The 14,007-nt window shown below is 40.7% G+C and overlaps 2 protein-coding genes across 8 annotated transcripts in view; one reads left to right on the top strand and one right to left on the bottom strand.

The window, feature by feature from the left end:
• The window catches only part of SEC24D (SEC24 homolog D, COPII coat complex component), a 110,261-nt gene extending 99,959 nt beyond the window's left edge, over positions 1–10,302 (top strand). For 2 of the 3 annotated variants that reach the window (XM_029234792.1, XM_029234791.1), the window contains exons 20-23: positions 2,571–2,750; positions 5,029–5,220; positions 6,187–6,276; positions 9,468–9,988. In XM_029234792.1, the coding sequence (XP_029090625.1) occupies positions 2,571–2,750; positions 5,029–5,220; positions 6,187–6,276; positions 9,468–9,608 (603 nt within the window). In that variant the 3' untranslated portion in view covers positions 9,609–9,988. Of the gene's footprint in view, positions 1–2,570; positions 2,751–5,028; positions 5,221–6,186; positions 6,277–9,467 lie in introns of all 3 variants that reach the window. The other variant, XM_029234790.1, reaches the window with a different exon arrangement.
• METTL14 (methyltransferase like 14) overlaps positions 1–14,007 on the bottom strand; it is a 64,317-nt gene that overhangs the window by 1,948 nt on the left and 48,362 nt on the right. Inside the window, exons 12-13 of one of the 5 annotated variants that reach the window (XR_003795531.1) lie at positions 7,729–8,574; positions 6,302–6,886 (exon numbers count right to left, since the gene is read on the bottom strand). Coding sequence is in view for 1 of the 5 variants with exons in the window: in XM_029234795.1 (XP_029090628.1) it covers positions 8,558–8,574 (17 nt within the window). In the remaining 4 variants the exon portion in view is untranslated. Of the gene's footprint in view, positions 1–6,301; positions 8,575–14,007 lie in introns of those variants that run through there. The other 4 variants (XR_003795533.1, XR_003795534.1, XR_003795532.1 and 1 more) reach the window with 4 other exon arrangements.

Here is a 14,007-nt window from a genome sequence, read left to right as displayed (position 1 = left end):
TTCTTCTTTATAATAAAATTTCCTTCTTACCTCCTCTCTTCTCTTCCCCCTGCCCTCTATAATCCAGTCTCCTCTAATCAGATTTTTTAGCCCTGATAGTGTCATCATGGGCCTCTTTGTGGTTTTCAGGACAACAGATTTCTAAACTGTCTTAATATGACCTGATTAATGAGCAGCAACCAGTGAACTGCAAGACGATATTAAAAAACTGTACATATATGCTTCTCTATGGGAATCTAAGAACATTCTTAATCCATAACATCTAAGATGCCTAACTGGTAATTAGCCCTGAAATAGTATTGGAGCCACATGGCTCTGGAATATGACCATGATCTGTGTCCTATACCTTTGGATAATAATTTTTTTTCTTTTTTTTTTTAAATCCTAATTTTCCTTGGCTGAAAACATATTCCAGTACCATACGTTGTCAAATAAAAATACTTTACGCTAAATAAGTGAAAGAAGTCAGACAGAGAAAGACAAATACCATATGATCTCATTTGTATGTAGAATCTAAAAAACAAACAGAAACCAAGCTCACAGATACTGAGATCAGAATGGTGATAGCCAGAGGCCTGGGGGGTGGGGGGTGTAGGGTGGGCAAAATGGGTGAAGGGGCTCAAAAGGTACAGACTTCCAGTTATAAGATAAATAAGTCCTGGGGAAGTAATGACAGCATGGGGACTGTAGATAATAACACTGAACTGCATATTTGATAGTTGCTAAGAGAGCAGGTGTTAACAGTTCTCATTACAAGAAAAGATTCTGTAATTTTGTACGGTGATACTAACTAGATTTATTGTGGTCACCATTTCACAGTATTATCACGATATATACCTGAAACTAATATAATGTTGAACAGTGGTTATTCCTCAACCTAAAAAAAGAAAAAAAATTTATGCTAGAGAGCAAATTACAAGAAGAGCTTTTCCTCATATGAGGAAACATAAATTTATTTAACTGTCTTTGGTTCTTTGAAAGGAGATAAAAGTTGAGAGGGAAAACTAACTACAATGTAGGATTGTTCTGAAATATGTTTTCCTGAACCAGTGAAGTAAGTTCTGTTTACACATTCCTTACTTAATAGATCATGAGAAGAGACCTGTGATAAAGGGATTTAAGTTGAGGAATAAATCCTTACAGAGCCCTGAGGGAAATTTCCTTTTTGGTGTGGATTCTGAAAAGTATATATTCTTTTTCATCATTAAGATAGAAAGCTAAAAAGAAATCATGAATTTATAGACCAGATATTTCTATTTGCAGATTATCATTATCTCCTATATATACTTTTTTTTTTTGGATATTTCGTTGTCCATTGACCTACTGTTAAATGGAAGGAAGTGACACTCAGATCATTCGATCTTGATTCTTAGCCATATTTATAAAATTGAGTTGGGAAGAAGGTTAAACACACAGGCAAATTACTTGTAATTTTACAAATTACAAATTATTTGTAGTTTTTTTACCCATCAAGTTGCGTTTCTAGAACTGTTTAATTGTGTTATTATTTGGAGTGTCACTTTATGGTATGTACTTTGAGGCGGTTAGAATGAAGTCAGAATGAGGTCACATGAGCCAAAGAGAGGATGGAGAGGAAGGTACAGGTGGATTATAAATGTAGAATAGAAAGAATTCACGTACTAATTGAAGGTAAAGAAAAAGTGAAATTAGGGTTCATCTGGTAGTTCTAGTATCCAAAATAGGAACCATAACGGGAAGAACATGTTTGTACGTTTGTGGAATTGTAGGAGTTTTGAGTTTTCGTTAGCATACAGTAGTTACGCAGCTAATAAATTCATGAAGCACTTCCTGTTCTATTTTCTACATATGGTATTGCAATTTCCTTATTATGGTTTATCTTTTATATGTGTATCATCCCCAGTAGACATTAGATATCTTGCATGTGGACTATGCCTCATTCCTCTGTAGGTCCTTGATACTTTGATAGAACCTGTGACGTGGTGGCACTCATTCAATGTCTGATGAGTCTATGACTAACAGATGCATGAAGAGCACAGAGGAAGAGATATCTCGTGGACAGCTGGAAATGCTGTTCTTGAACTCAAGAGGTAGAAGCTGGTAATACAGATTAGGAAATAACTTTTATTTCATTTTATTTAATAAACATGTATATGATACTATCTGTTCGGCACTATTGTAAGTGCTTCACAAATCAGAAATAATTTAATCCTCGTAACAACCCCATGATCATGAAGTAGAGGGGCTATTATTCCTTTTTTAGAAGAGAAAACCGGGGGAAAGAGAGGGTAAGGAATTTGCTCAGTGTCACACAGCAGGTGAGAGGCAGCGCTGGGACGGCACTGCCGGCCGTGAGCTGTGCTGATAAGCACTACACCAGGCTGCTAGAGCACTAGAGAAAATAAAACCACCTGCCGCGCTCTCAGTACCTACTCTGTGCCAGATTCTGTGCTCTAGGTGCTTTACGTGGGTTACCATTTAATCCTCTCCACAATCTCAACAGCAAACCTTTCTATTTTACAGGTAAAGTGCTGCAGGTGTTGATTTTCAGTAAAGACCAAGCATCTGAAACTAATGTCTCTCTCTTCCAGCTTATTTTACCAGATTCCATGAAAGTACTGCCAGTGTACATGAACTGTTTGTTAAAAAGCTGTGTGCTGCTCAGCAGACCAGAGAGCTCAACGGATGAGCGGGCCTATCAGAGGCAGCTGGTCATGACCATGGGTGTGGCTGACTCTCAGCTCTTCTTCTACCCACAGCTTCGGCCAATAGTAAGCACACTGCGCTGGCGCATTTCCTAGAGGAGTCTCGAAGGGAATCATATTTTGCCTTTTCCCGTATGTTGTGTGTGAAATATTTCGTTCTTAACGAGAAACTTACGAGTCACGCATGGCTTCACAACGCGTAGTGTGGGCCTGAGAGCCGGGGCTCTGGGCGAGCTGCGCATGCGCTTCAGCCTGCGCTCGGGGCCCGTGTGGGTGGTGGGCGGATCTGAGGAGTTCTTCACGGAATCCTTCAGATGACTGCTTTTCCTTCCTCATTCCCAAATTAGTAATCTTCAGTTGAATAGGCAGGTTGAAAAGTGAGTCGACAAGTTGTTGAAGAAATCCAGCCTTACGGCATGAAAGGCAACTGATATGTGTGTATACGGGATTTCACGTGCACACGTTATCTGTTTTTTGACAGTATATGAATGTCTAAGTCACCACATTTAATCAGAATGGCTATGATTAGTCTTGAGCAAATGTTATCAGGGGTTTTCAAATCAGCATATATTTGAGGCTACCTACACTGTACACGGAAGGAACTGTCCTTGTCCTCAGAGTTTTTACTTGGCAATGTATTCTACTTATTTAAAGGTAATCCTTGATGTCGTGAATGCCCTTGTACTCCCTGACTAGACTCCTTCCCCTGAGGCGTAACAAGTTATAATTGAGGGATGAAAGGGGGGAAGGCTGATGGCTTATTTCTAACTCCTGTATCCAACTCATACCCAGGCTCTCAGTGCAATTAGAGTTAAGTTGGAAATAAAAAGCTATTGATCCTTTCAATCAATATGAATATTAGATGTAAATTGTTAACAATTGATTTTCATATAAAATTGGATTATCAACTATGTGCCAGAGAAACTAGAACTCTTAGGGACATGAACATCACCACTCCACTAAAATCGCCTTGCTCAATCCAGTGGGCAGTCCTTCTCTTTTCTGACTTGTCCACAGCATCTGACAGTTTTCTCCCTCTGGAAACAACCTCTTTACTTGGTTTGTCCCAGTTTCTCTCCTGCTTTCTTTGCTAGTTTACCCTGTTTTTCCTGTTCAAGTACCCCGGAGCTCAGTCCAGGAAAGCTTCTCCTGTCTATCTACACTTAATCCCTTGGGGGTCTTACCTATGCTCTCAGCAACATTTCTATACTGATGATTCCCAAGTTCCTATCTCCAGCAGTACCGCTGCCCTGAACCGTGGACGTGTCTGTGCCTGTAGCCTCCCGACCATCTCTCCGTGAGCGTGTTAACGGGCATCTTAAACTGAGTCCTGACTGGGCCTCCCACGCCTGCTTCTCCTGCAGTCTTCCCCATCTCCATTTATCACCCCTCCCTCCTTCCAGTTCTTCAGGACCAGCATCCTGCAGTCACCCATGGCTGCTTTCTTCCTCATCCACCCCATCTCATCCATCAGCAAACACGTCAGCTCTCCTTTCCAAGATTATCCAGAGGCTGACCACTTTTCACCCCTGTATGTCACCACCCACTCAAGCATAATCACCTCTCCTGTGGACCACAGCAATCCCTCCTAACAAGTCTCCTTGCTTGCCCCTCCAGTCTGTTTTTGGCACAGAAGTTAGAGTGATCCTGTTAAAATAATTGTCAGTTCACGTCCCTCCACTACTCAGAACACTCCAGGATTTCGCATTTCAGTAAAAGCCAAAGTTCTTACTGCCCTGGCCCAGTGCTGCCTGTGCTACTCTGCCCTCCCTTCTGTCTGACTCATCTTATTACTCTCCCCTTTCTCACTCCACTCCAGCCACACTGGCCTCCTTGCTGATCCTTGAACATCCCAGATAAGCTCTTGCCTCAGGACCTCTGCACCAGCTGTTCCCTCCATCTGAATGCTCTTCCCCAGATATCCCCATGGCCCTCCACTCATGCCCTCAGGTCTTTACTCAAAAGTTGTCTTTTCAACAAGCCTTCCTGGGCTCCCCTATTTAAAACTGTAACACTACCACCACTGCCACCATGGACGTGCCCTATCCCACTTTCCTGCTCCTTTTCTTCATAACTCTTAACACCACCTAAATTTCTATATATTTAACTTAGATTATTTGTTGTCTCTTCTTCCCTCCAGAAAATGGTTGTTAGCTGTACAAGGCAGGGATTATTGTCTAATGACTAGTAGGATAGTAGTAGATAGGACTAGTAGAGAGTAGGAACTCATTAAATATGTACTGGAAGGAAGGGAAGAAAGGAGGAAGGGAGGGAGGGGAAAAGAGAGGAAGGAAGGAAGGGAAGAAAGAGGGAGTTTCTAACTCTCTTGCCTTTGCCTGCATAGCACACATTAGATGTCAAGAGTACAACGTTACCTGCTGCTATTCGTTGCTCTGAGAGCCGTCTTTCAGAAGAAGGAATATTCCTATTGGCTAATGGTCTGAACATGTTCTTATGGTTGGGAGTAAGTAGCCCACCAGAACTCATCCAAGGAATATTTAACGTGCCATCTTTTGCACATGTCAACACAGATATAGTAAGTATATTTTTTCTTTGTTTTGTAGTAATATACAAATCCTTAAATGTTGCTTTCTTTTTAGAGGCAGTTGGCACTTTGAGACATACATATGAAGTATACTTATGTGTTTTTTTTAAATAAAAAAATCTTAATAGTCTTAATGTCAAAGAATACACAGAGGGAGTGGAATGTGAATATAAGTAATGAATTTCCTGCTTTTTTTGTTTTTAACAACTCCTATGAAAAATATTGGCCATGATCTTTTCCTGAGACTTGTGACTTTGTGGTAAAATGTTCTAATTCACTTTTTCAATGGCTAACTCAAAGATGATCTATTAGCTCTTGGTGTCTTCTTGCTTAGAAGTAAGCATTAGCATTTTACTGTCTTAATGGAGGAAATCTAAGTCCAGATCTTTCACATCCCCCAGGGGCCACATGCAGCTGGGTAGTTATCTTTTGTTCACCATGAACCAGATTTCAGGGGAATCTAAGAGGCCACATTCCCTTTGAGAAATCACATTTGGTGGTTTATTTTAATGTTGGAACAGTGGTATTTGGATAGCATTTTCCAAATGGGGTAATGCCTCAGGGTCCTGCAACTGATCCGCTGAAGGAATAAAGTGTGTCCCTTTCTCACACAACATAGCCTTGAAATATCCACCTTGCAAAGGGATTAAAGACATCCTTTGTAAAAAAAACATAATACCCTTTGTGTCATTTCAGTGATATACATGTGTCAAGTTCCAGGGAAGGATTTTTATTTTCAAAAGAGAGTTCATTGGTGGAAATGCATGCTGATACGTATGAATAATTTTTAGTACATTTTTTCATATTTTTGGTTTTTAGGTAAATGAACTAAGCCAAGAGTTCAGTATATGGTTTAGAAAGATGTTTTTTAACTTTAACATTCTAGTAATCTCATTCTGCTTCTATCTAAATGTCAGAAATTGTACTGAAACTTAAACTTGAATTTCTTAAATTTAGACATTATTGCCTGAGCTGGGAAACCCATACTCACAAACACTCAGAATGATAATGGGTATTATCCAACAAAAGCGGCCATATTCAATGAAGGTAAGAATGAGATTTTATTTTTTTCCTTTTTCAAGTCTTTTGAAAAAAATTTCCTTACAGACTTCTAAAATGCATGTCCTATATTTTTATAACATGATTTTTTGATAGAAAACTCACATTAACCTCTAAGTATATCTACCTACTTGTCAATCACAAACATATAAAAATAAACAGCTATCACCATGGGTTAACCATGGGTCATCTTACTAAGTATTAACTTAGAAACAATTGATAATATTAACAGGCTTTGAAATTTGAAATGATTTTTCCGTCAGTGCTTAAAATTACTTAGAACATTTGTTATATTTGGACTTTACAATTTTTGATTTATTATCTCTGAAAAATTTTGCTATTCTAGTCCTTCTAAGGACTCCTTTTTGAGTTTGAGGAAGAGTTTAAAATGTCTGTATCTCAGGAAAATTATGCCTTGTCGCTAAATCCCATGTACTCGCCTCTGTCTTCCTTCTCAAGCTCAATATTAGAACCTCCTGGAGTTTGGAATGTACAGATGACAGTGGTCTATTACTGTACTACTTCCTGCAGAGGTATAGGACACTCACCTGAAGGCAGGCCTCTACAGGAGCCAGGGTATTATGGGGCTGTTTTTCCCCTGAAACATAAATGTGATATCAGTTTACGTCAACATTCTTTACCATTGATACTCACGCATGCAAACATCAACTTTGGGTAGAACTTAGGAAATTTGAACTCATATAGAGCTTTATAATCTCTATAATCTCTGGAAAGGACAACCTTTCCAGAACTGTTTTTACATCACTACTTGGGTTCAGTTTTAGGACAGGACCTAGAGATGGCAGAGAAGGTTCAAAATAAACATGTTCTTCACTCTCTGAACACCCTGGAGACATGTAATGAAATCTTAGGGTCTTATGAAACACAAATTGAAGACCGCTGGTACTCAGAATGCACAGCAAGGATGATCCACCTTTGTCCCAGCAGCAGCAACTGCATCTCCACAGTTGACCCCATTTGCAGAGAAGAGGCCAAACTAAACATGGGGATCATCCTTGTGCTCAGTAGCCCCTCCTTCCAGGGGGGAAAAAAACCCTTTCCTCTCCTCTGCTTTCTCCCACCTGCTCCAGTAACCCCTTATCAAGGTCATGTCAGCTTTGGTTATTAAAATATCTGGGGTAAGCTCCAAATATGATATGTAAATAAAATATAAGCAATTGTGTAATAAAATAATTTTAGCTTGAATACTTAATCAGATTTTTTTATGTACCAGTGGCAAACTTACCTGTTGTTTGTAAAATCCTTGACATTTTCAGGGTATCATCTGAAAATCCCCTTGAGGAGAAGACCACTAGCGTGTCAAGACAGCATATCCCCCACTTCTATAAATGCAATTCCCTGAGACCTTCCACCAACAAGTGCTGGGTGGTCCAACTTTGTAGAGACTCAAATGGTAGAGCAGGATATTAATTACTTTACCTTATAGTTGAGTTTCCCCCAAGGCCGAAATTCATTCCCCATTCTATTTCCCACTTCACATGATGGCCAGATGCATTCATCAGAGAAGGTTTTACAGTGAGTACCACATGAAAACCAAAATGTTGAGGTTTTGGACCCACAATGAGGCTGGACCCACATTGCTGTTGCCGGTAATGGACAATGGCAGAGGTCTTAGTGTTACCTGGGGAAAGGTGGAGAAAACACAAGAAAAGAGAAAATTGCCTTGGTTTCAGGCTCACCAGGATGCACATCTTAAACTCCTTTGGAGATGTTTCCATGAAGGGGTTCGTTTCTTTCCCCATGTCAGAGTGGAATATGACTATCCACACAGCTGTTCCAGTGTCAGCTCCCAGGGCTTGGCACTGACAGGCCAAGACATCACACGTGTCCATATCCACATGGAATTAGCTGGCTTGTAATGGTAGCAGCAGTTGTTATAATATTATTATTAGTTCAGGGTTGGTTCAGAGTTTATCAGCCTAAGGCCCTGGCCAAAATAACATAAAGGAAAAAAAGCAAGCCATGTTGACAACATTATTCTACTTGATTAAAAAAAAAAAAAAAAAAGCCTATATAAAGCAGCAGTAGGGAGGGCTGGGCCCTCCCAGCCAATATGTAACAAACCTTCCTTGCTGCAGCTGGCGTGAAGCTAGTAGCTGCAGGCCCTTTGGGTGATTCCGCACGTGAAAGGAAGTAAGATGATGTCCTGGCTCTTCTGAATTATACAGGAGGCAGGTGGAGACAGTGATTTGCATGTGTGGCTCCATTAACCACGCTCATGGCTCAACAGATATCAAATTCGTTCTGATCATCTGCTCTGAATTCCTGAAACAGGAGTGAGGAAGGAGGCAGTCAGTAAGTAGAAGGGCTCAGAGTATTCATGACGGACTACCCTCTTCTGGGTTTCTTCTCCACGTGCCTCTTCCTCTAGAGCAGCACCGTCTAATGTAAGCTGCACATGCAATTCTATACTTGGTAGTAGCCACAATTCAAATGTAAAAAATCCATTTTGATAATGGATTTTATTAACCTAGTATATCCAAAATATTATCATTTCCACATGTAATCAGTGTAAAAATTGTTTTGAATATTTTTGAAGAATTTATTAATTTTAGTGGTTGAAGAACTTTACATTTTCTCTTTCATCCACTTCCTTTGCACCTACACTGCCTAATTCAGATCCTGATCATCTCCCACCTAGATGCTTCCGACTGCTTCCTGTCTGGTTTCCCTTATCTCCCCAGTGCATTCTAGGCACCATAACCAGTTGTTCTTAAACACCTTCACTGGATCACATTCCCTACAAAAACCCAAAGGCATTACCTCCCACTGCCTTTCAGAAGTGTGGGCTAGTTTACATACCAGGCAGGACTGTGTCTTTTGTATGTGGTCCCCGCATGGAATGCTAGCTCGGCCCCCACCTCCTTAAGGAAATCCCACCCTGTCCTTTAAGGTTCGGTACAGTCACTACATTGTGAAGCCTTTCCCGCAGCACTCGGCTTATGTTTCATTGTTGCCACTTATAATTAATTGTATGTCTTGGTTTTTGTCGTTTTGGGGTTATTGCCTCTCTCCACTCTGGATAATAGGCACTTTCCTATCATCCTCCAAGGCCTCACAGACAGTGGACATTATGTAATTTTGGTGAAATTGAAGGATACAAAATTTAGCCACATTCAGAAAATGTTTATAACCAGCTAACTTGTTTTTTTTCCTAGCTCACGATAGTAAAGCAGCGAGAACAGCCAGAAATGGTTTTCCGACAGTTCCTGGTAGAAGACAAAGGACTTTATGGAGGATCATCCTATGTGGATTTCCTTTGCTGTGTTCACAAGGAGATCTGTCAGCTGCTTAATTAATTGAAACTTCTCTATTGTTAATACTGCATTTCTAAGGAGATAATCTCCTTCTTGGTGCCTAATTCTCCTGACAATAACAGGCTAGTTTTGATTTCTTACTCATTTTCAGAATAGCTTTCCAAGACGGCATTTAGAACTACAGCTTTGGTGCTCAGGTATAAAGCCAATGAAGGTACAATTGTACCTTAAAGGGAACAGTCTATTTCTGATTGCACAATTTTTAACTGTTAAAACTGATGCAGTTTGCATTTCTTGAAAGGCATAGTTTACAGAACTGTAAACATTCTCAATTTTCTTTCTTTGTGCTAGACATATAAATTATTTTTCAAAATGTATAGATTTGGAGTAAAAAGTTTTGGTTCCTCTCCCATTTGCAGTGAGGAAAAAAACAACTTAATTTTTACATTATGCTTAATTTTTTTAAAACCATGTAACCCCATTGAACACATTTTTCAACTTAAAGTTTGCATAGCAGACTTTTAAATAACCTTGGAATCTATTTGGTAGAACAATTTGTGTTCTATATTTTTTTCATAATTATATGTTATGTATGTTAAAACTATTTTCCAGTTGTCGTTTTATCTGTAAAACTGTCTTTATCAGTATTCTTAATGGTTCCCTGTACAATTTTGATGGTTTCTACCTGTATATAATGGATCTTAACCAGTTCAATAAATCACTTCATATGCTCTTACTCAGCAGACAGAATTCATTATTTAGGTATTTTGAGATTTTAAAAAGAAATAAGGGTAGTAGTTAAAGCGTCTTGGAAAACGTTGTTTGGATGGATCACTAAAAACTAAATATTTTGGGGGGGAGTTGAGAATTAGGTAAATAAATAAATATAAGCAATGTCAGAGACAGTGTACTTGAGAAAGGCAATTTAAAAGTTCTCCAATATGTGGGGCTTCCCTGGTGGCCCAGTGGTTAAGAACCCATCTGCCAATGCAGGGGACACGGGTTTGAGCCTTGGTCTGGGAAGATCCCACATGCCACGGAGCAACTATGCCCGTGCACCACAGCTACTGAGCCTGCACTCTACAGCCCACGTGCCACAACTACTGAGCCCGCGAGCCACAACTACTGAAGCCCGTACGCCTAGAGCCCGTGCTCCGCAACAAGAGAAGCCACCGCAATGAGAAGCCCACGCACTGCACTGAAGAGTAGCCCCCACTCACCACAACTAGAGAAAAACCCACACGCAGCAACGAAGACAAAAATAAAAATAAATTTATAAAAAGAAATGCAGGTTTGTCAACATGAACGTGTAGTGGGATGAGAGCATATATGATCCCAAGCTACTTTTTTACAAGGGCTGCCTGTCAAGTAAGTATAGCGATGATCCCACTCCACTCTGAGGTGAGTGTTCAGTTCTAGGCACCATACAATGTGTGAAACAGAAGCCCAGACCACATTCCTTAATTCACTTGAAGACAGTCTAATGAATCTGATCAGCCAAGATGGTAGAGTAGAAAGATCCTGAACTCACCACCTCTCACATGCACAACAAAAACACTATTTGCAGAACAACCATTGATGCAAAAAAACAGAACCTACCAGAAAAGATATACAACTAAAGATAAAAAGGAACCACAGGGAGATGGGTAGGAGGGGCGGAGTCATGATACAAACAAGTCTCATAACTCCAGGTGGGCAACCCACAAATGGGAGAATAATTACAACTGCAGAGTTTCTCCCAAAGGAGTGAGAGGTCTGAGCCCCATGTTGGGCTCCCCAGCCCAGGAGTCCTGGACTGGGAAGATGAGCCCCCAGAGCATTTGACTTTGAAGGCCAGTGGGGCTTACTTTCAGGAGTCCCAGAGGGCTGAGGAAATAGTAACTCCACTCTCTAAGAGTGCACACAAAACCTCACCTGCTCCAGGACCCAGGGCAGAAGCAGTAATTTGATAGGAGCCTGGGTTAGGCCTACTTGCTGATCTTGAAAAGTCTCCCAGAGAGGCAGGAGGCATCTGCAGCTCCCCTGGAGACACAGACACTGGTGGCAGTCATTTTGGGGAGCTTGTTCTACCAGGTGGACACTGGTGCTGGCAAGTGCCATTTTGGAACCATCCCTCTAGCTTATCAGCCTCAGGACCCAGCCCTGCCCCACTCAACAGCCTGTGGGTGCCAGTGCTGGGATGCCTCAGGTCAAGTAACTAACTGCATGGGAACACAGGCCCACCCACAGGGAGACAGGCTGATTGAAGACCCTCTGTGCAAAGCCCTGCCACCACAGGGCTCAGGGCCCAGCCCTACACAGCAGACCACAGGCAATAGCCCTGGGACACCCCAGGGCTCTCCAGCCAGAGACCCCAGGACCCAGCCCTATCCACCAGAGGGCAGACACCAGCCAAAAGAAAACCGCAGCTCTACATACCTGGCCCACCCACTACCAAGCTAACAGAAGCTTCAGGATCCCCCAGACCCCACACCCAACTGTGTCAGGAACCAGCCCCAACCCCCAGCCATCTGACACCAGCTCTGGGACACCTGGGCCCTGCATCCAGACTCCAGGACCTGTTTCTGCCCGCCAGTAGGCCAGCACTAGCCCCAGGAGCTGGCTTTACCGACCAGTGGGTGGGCAAATGCACGGGGTCTCCTGGACCCTGACTCCACCCACCAGTGAGCCAGCATTAGCCACAGGGCCCCCGTGCAGTCAGTCACCTTGTGACCCAGATCTGAGCTAGGAAAAGGTAAAACAATTGAAATTTCTTTCTCAGACTCATCAAGAAAAAAGAGGGCCAAAATCAATAAAATCAAACAAAAAATTAGTTACAACCAACACCACAGAAATACATAGGATCATAAGAGATTACTAAGGACAACTATATGCCAATACAATGGACAACTTAGAAGAAATGGACAAATTCCTAAAAAAGTACAGTCTCCCAAGGCTGAACTAGGAAGAAACAGAAAACATTAACAGACCAATTACCAGTAATGAAATTGAATCAGTAATATTAAAAAAAAAAAACAAAAAACTAACAAAAGTCCAGGACCAAATGACTTCTCCGGTGAATTCTACCAAACTTTCAGATAAGAGTTAATGCCTATCCTTCTAAAACTATTCCAAAACGTTGCAGAGGAAGGAACACTTCCAAACTCACTCTATGAGGCCAGCATCACCCTGATACCAAAACCAGATGAAAATATCAAAAAAAGGAAATTACAGGCCAATGTCACTGATGAACATAGATGCAAAAATCCTCAACAAAATATTGGCGAACCAAATCCAACAATAAATTAAAAGGATAATATACCATGATCAAGTGGGATTTATTCCAAGGATACAAAGATTTTTCAATATCCACAAATCAATCAGTGTGATACTCCACATTAACAAATTGAAGAATAAAAACCACGTGATCATCTCAACAGATGCAGAAAAAGCTTTAGACGAAATTCAACATCCATTTATGATAAAAACTCTCCAGAAAGTGGGCAAAGAGGGAACATACCTCAACAAAATAAAAGCCATATATGACAAGCTCCCAGCTAACATCATACTCAGCGATGAAAAGCTGAAAGCATTTCCTCTAATATCAGGAACTCTTGTATGCCCACTCTTACCACTTTCATTCAACAGTGTTGGAAGTCATAGCCACATCAATCAGACAAGAAAAAGAAATAAAAGAAATCCAAATGGGAAAGGAAGCAGTAAAATTGTCACTGTTTGCAGATATCACACTATAGGAAGAAAATCCTAAAGATGTCACCAAAAAACTACTAGAGCTCATCAATGAATTCAGTAAAGTTGGAGGGTACAAAATTAATACAGAGAAATCTGTTGCATTTCTATATACTAACAACAAACAGAAAGAGAAATTAAGTAAATAATACCATTTATTTACAATCGCATCAAAAAGAATAAAATACCTAGGAATAAACCTACCTAAGACATGTACTTGGAAATCTATAAGACACTGACGAAAGAAATTAAGGACAACACAAACAGATGGAAAGATATACTGTGTTCATGGGTTGGAAGAATATTGTTAAAATGACTATACTACCTGGGGCAATCTACAGGTTCAGTGCAATCCCTATCAAAATACCAAGGGCATTTTTCACAGAAGTAGAGCAAATAATTTTAAAATTTGTATGGAAACACAAAAGACTCCAAAGAGCCCAAACAATCTTGAGAAAGAAGAAAAGAACTGGAGGAATTATGGTCCCTGACTTCTGACTATACTACAAAGCTACAGTAGCCAAAACAGTACAGTACTGGCACAAAAACAGACACATAGCAATGGAACAAAGCAGCCCAGAAATAAACCCACACACTTATGCAATTAATCTATGACAAAGTAGGCAAAAATATACAATGGGGAAAAGACGATCTCTTCAATAATGCTGGGAAAACAAGACAGCTACATGTAAAAGAATGAAATGAGAACATT

The sequence above is a fragment of the Monodon monoceros genome, unplaced genomic scaffold, assembly GCF_005190385.1.
Source record: "Monodon monoceros isolate NGI ecotype Baffin Bay Population unplaced genomic scaffold, NGI_Narwhal_1 Super_Scaffold_20, whole genome shotgun sequence".
In the NCBI taxonomy this organism is placed as follows: domain Eukaryota; kingdom Metazoa; phylum Chordata; class Mammalia; order Artiodactyla; family Monodontidae; genus Monodon; species Monodon monoceros.
This window is presented reverse-complemented; position numbering and strand designations above follow the sequence as displayed.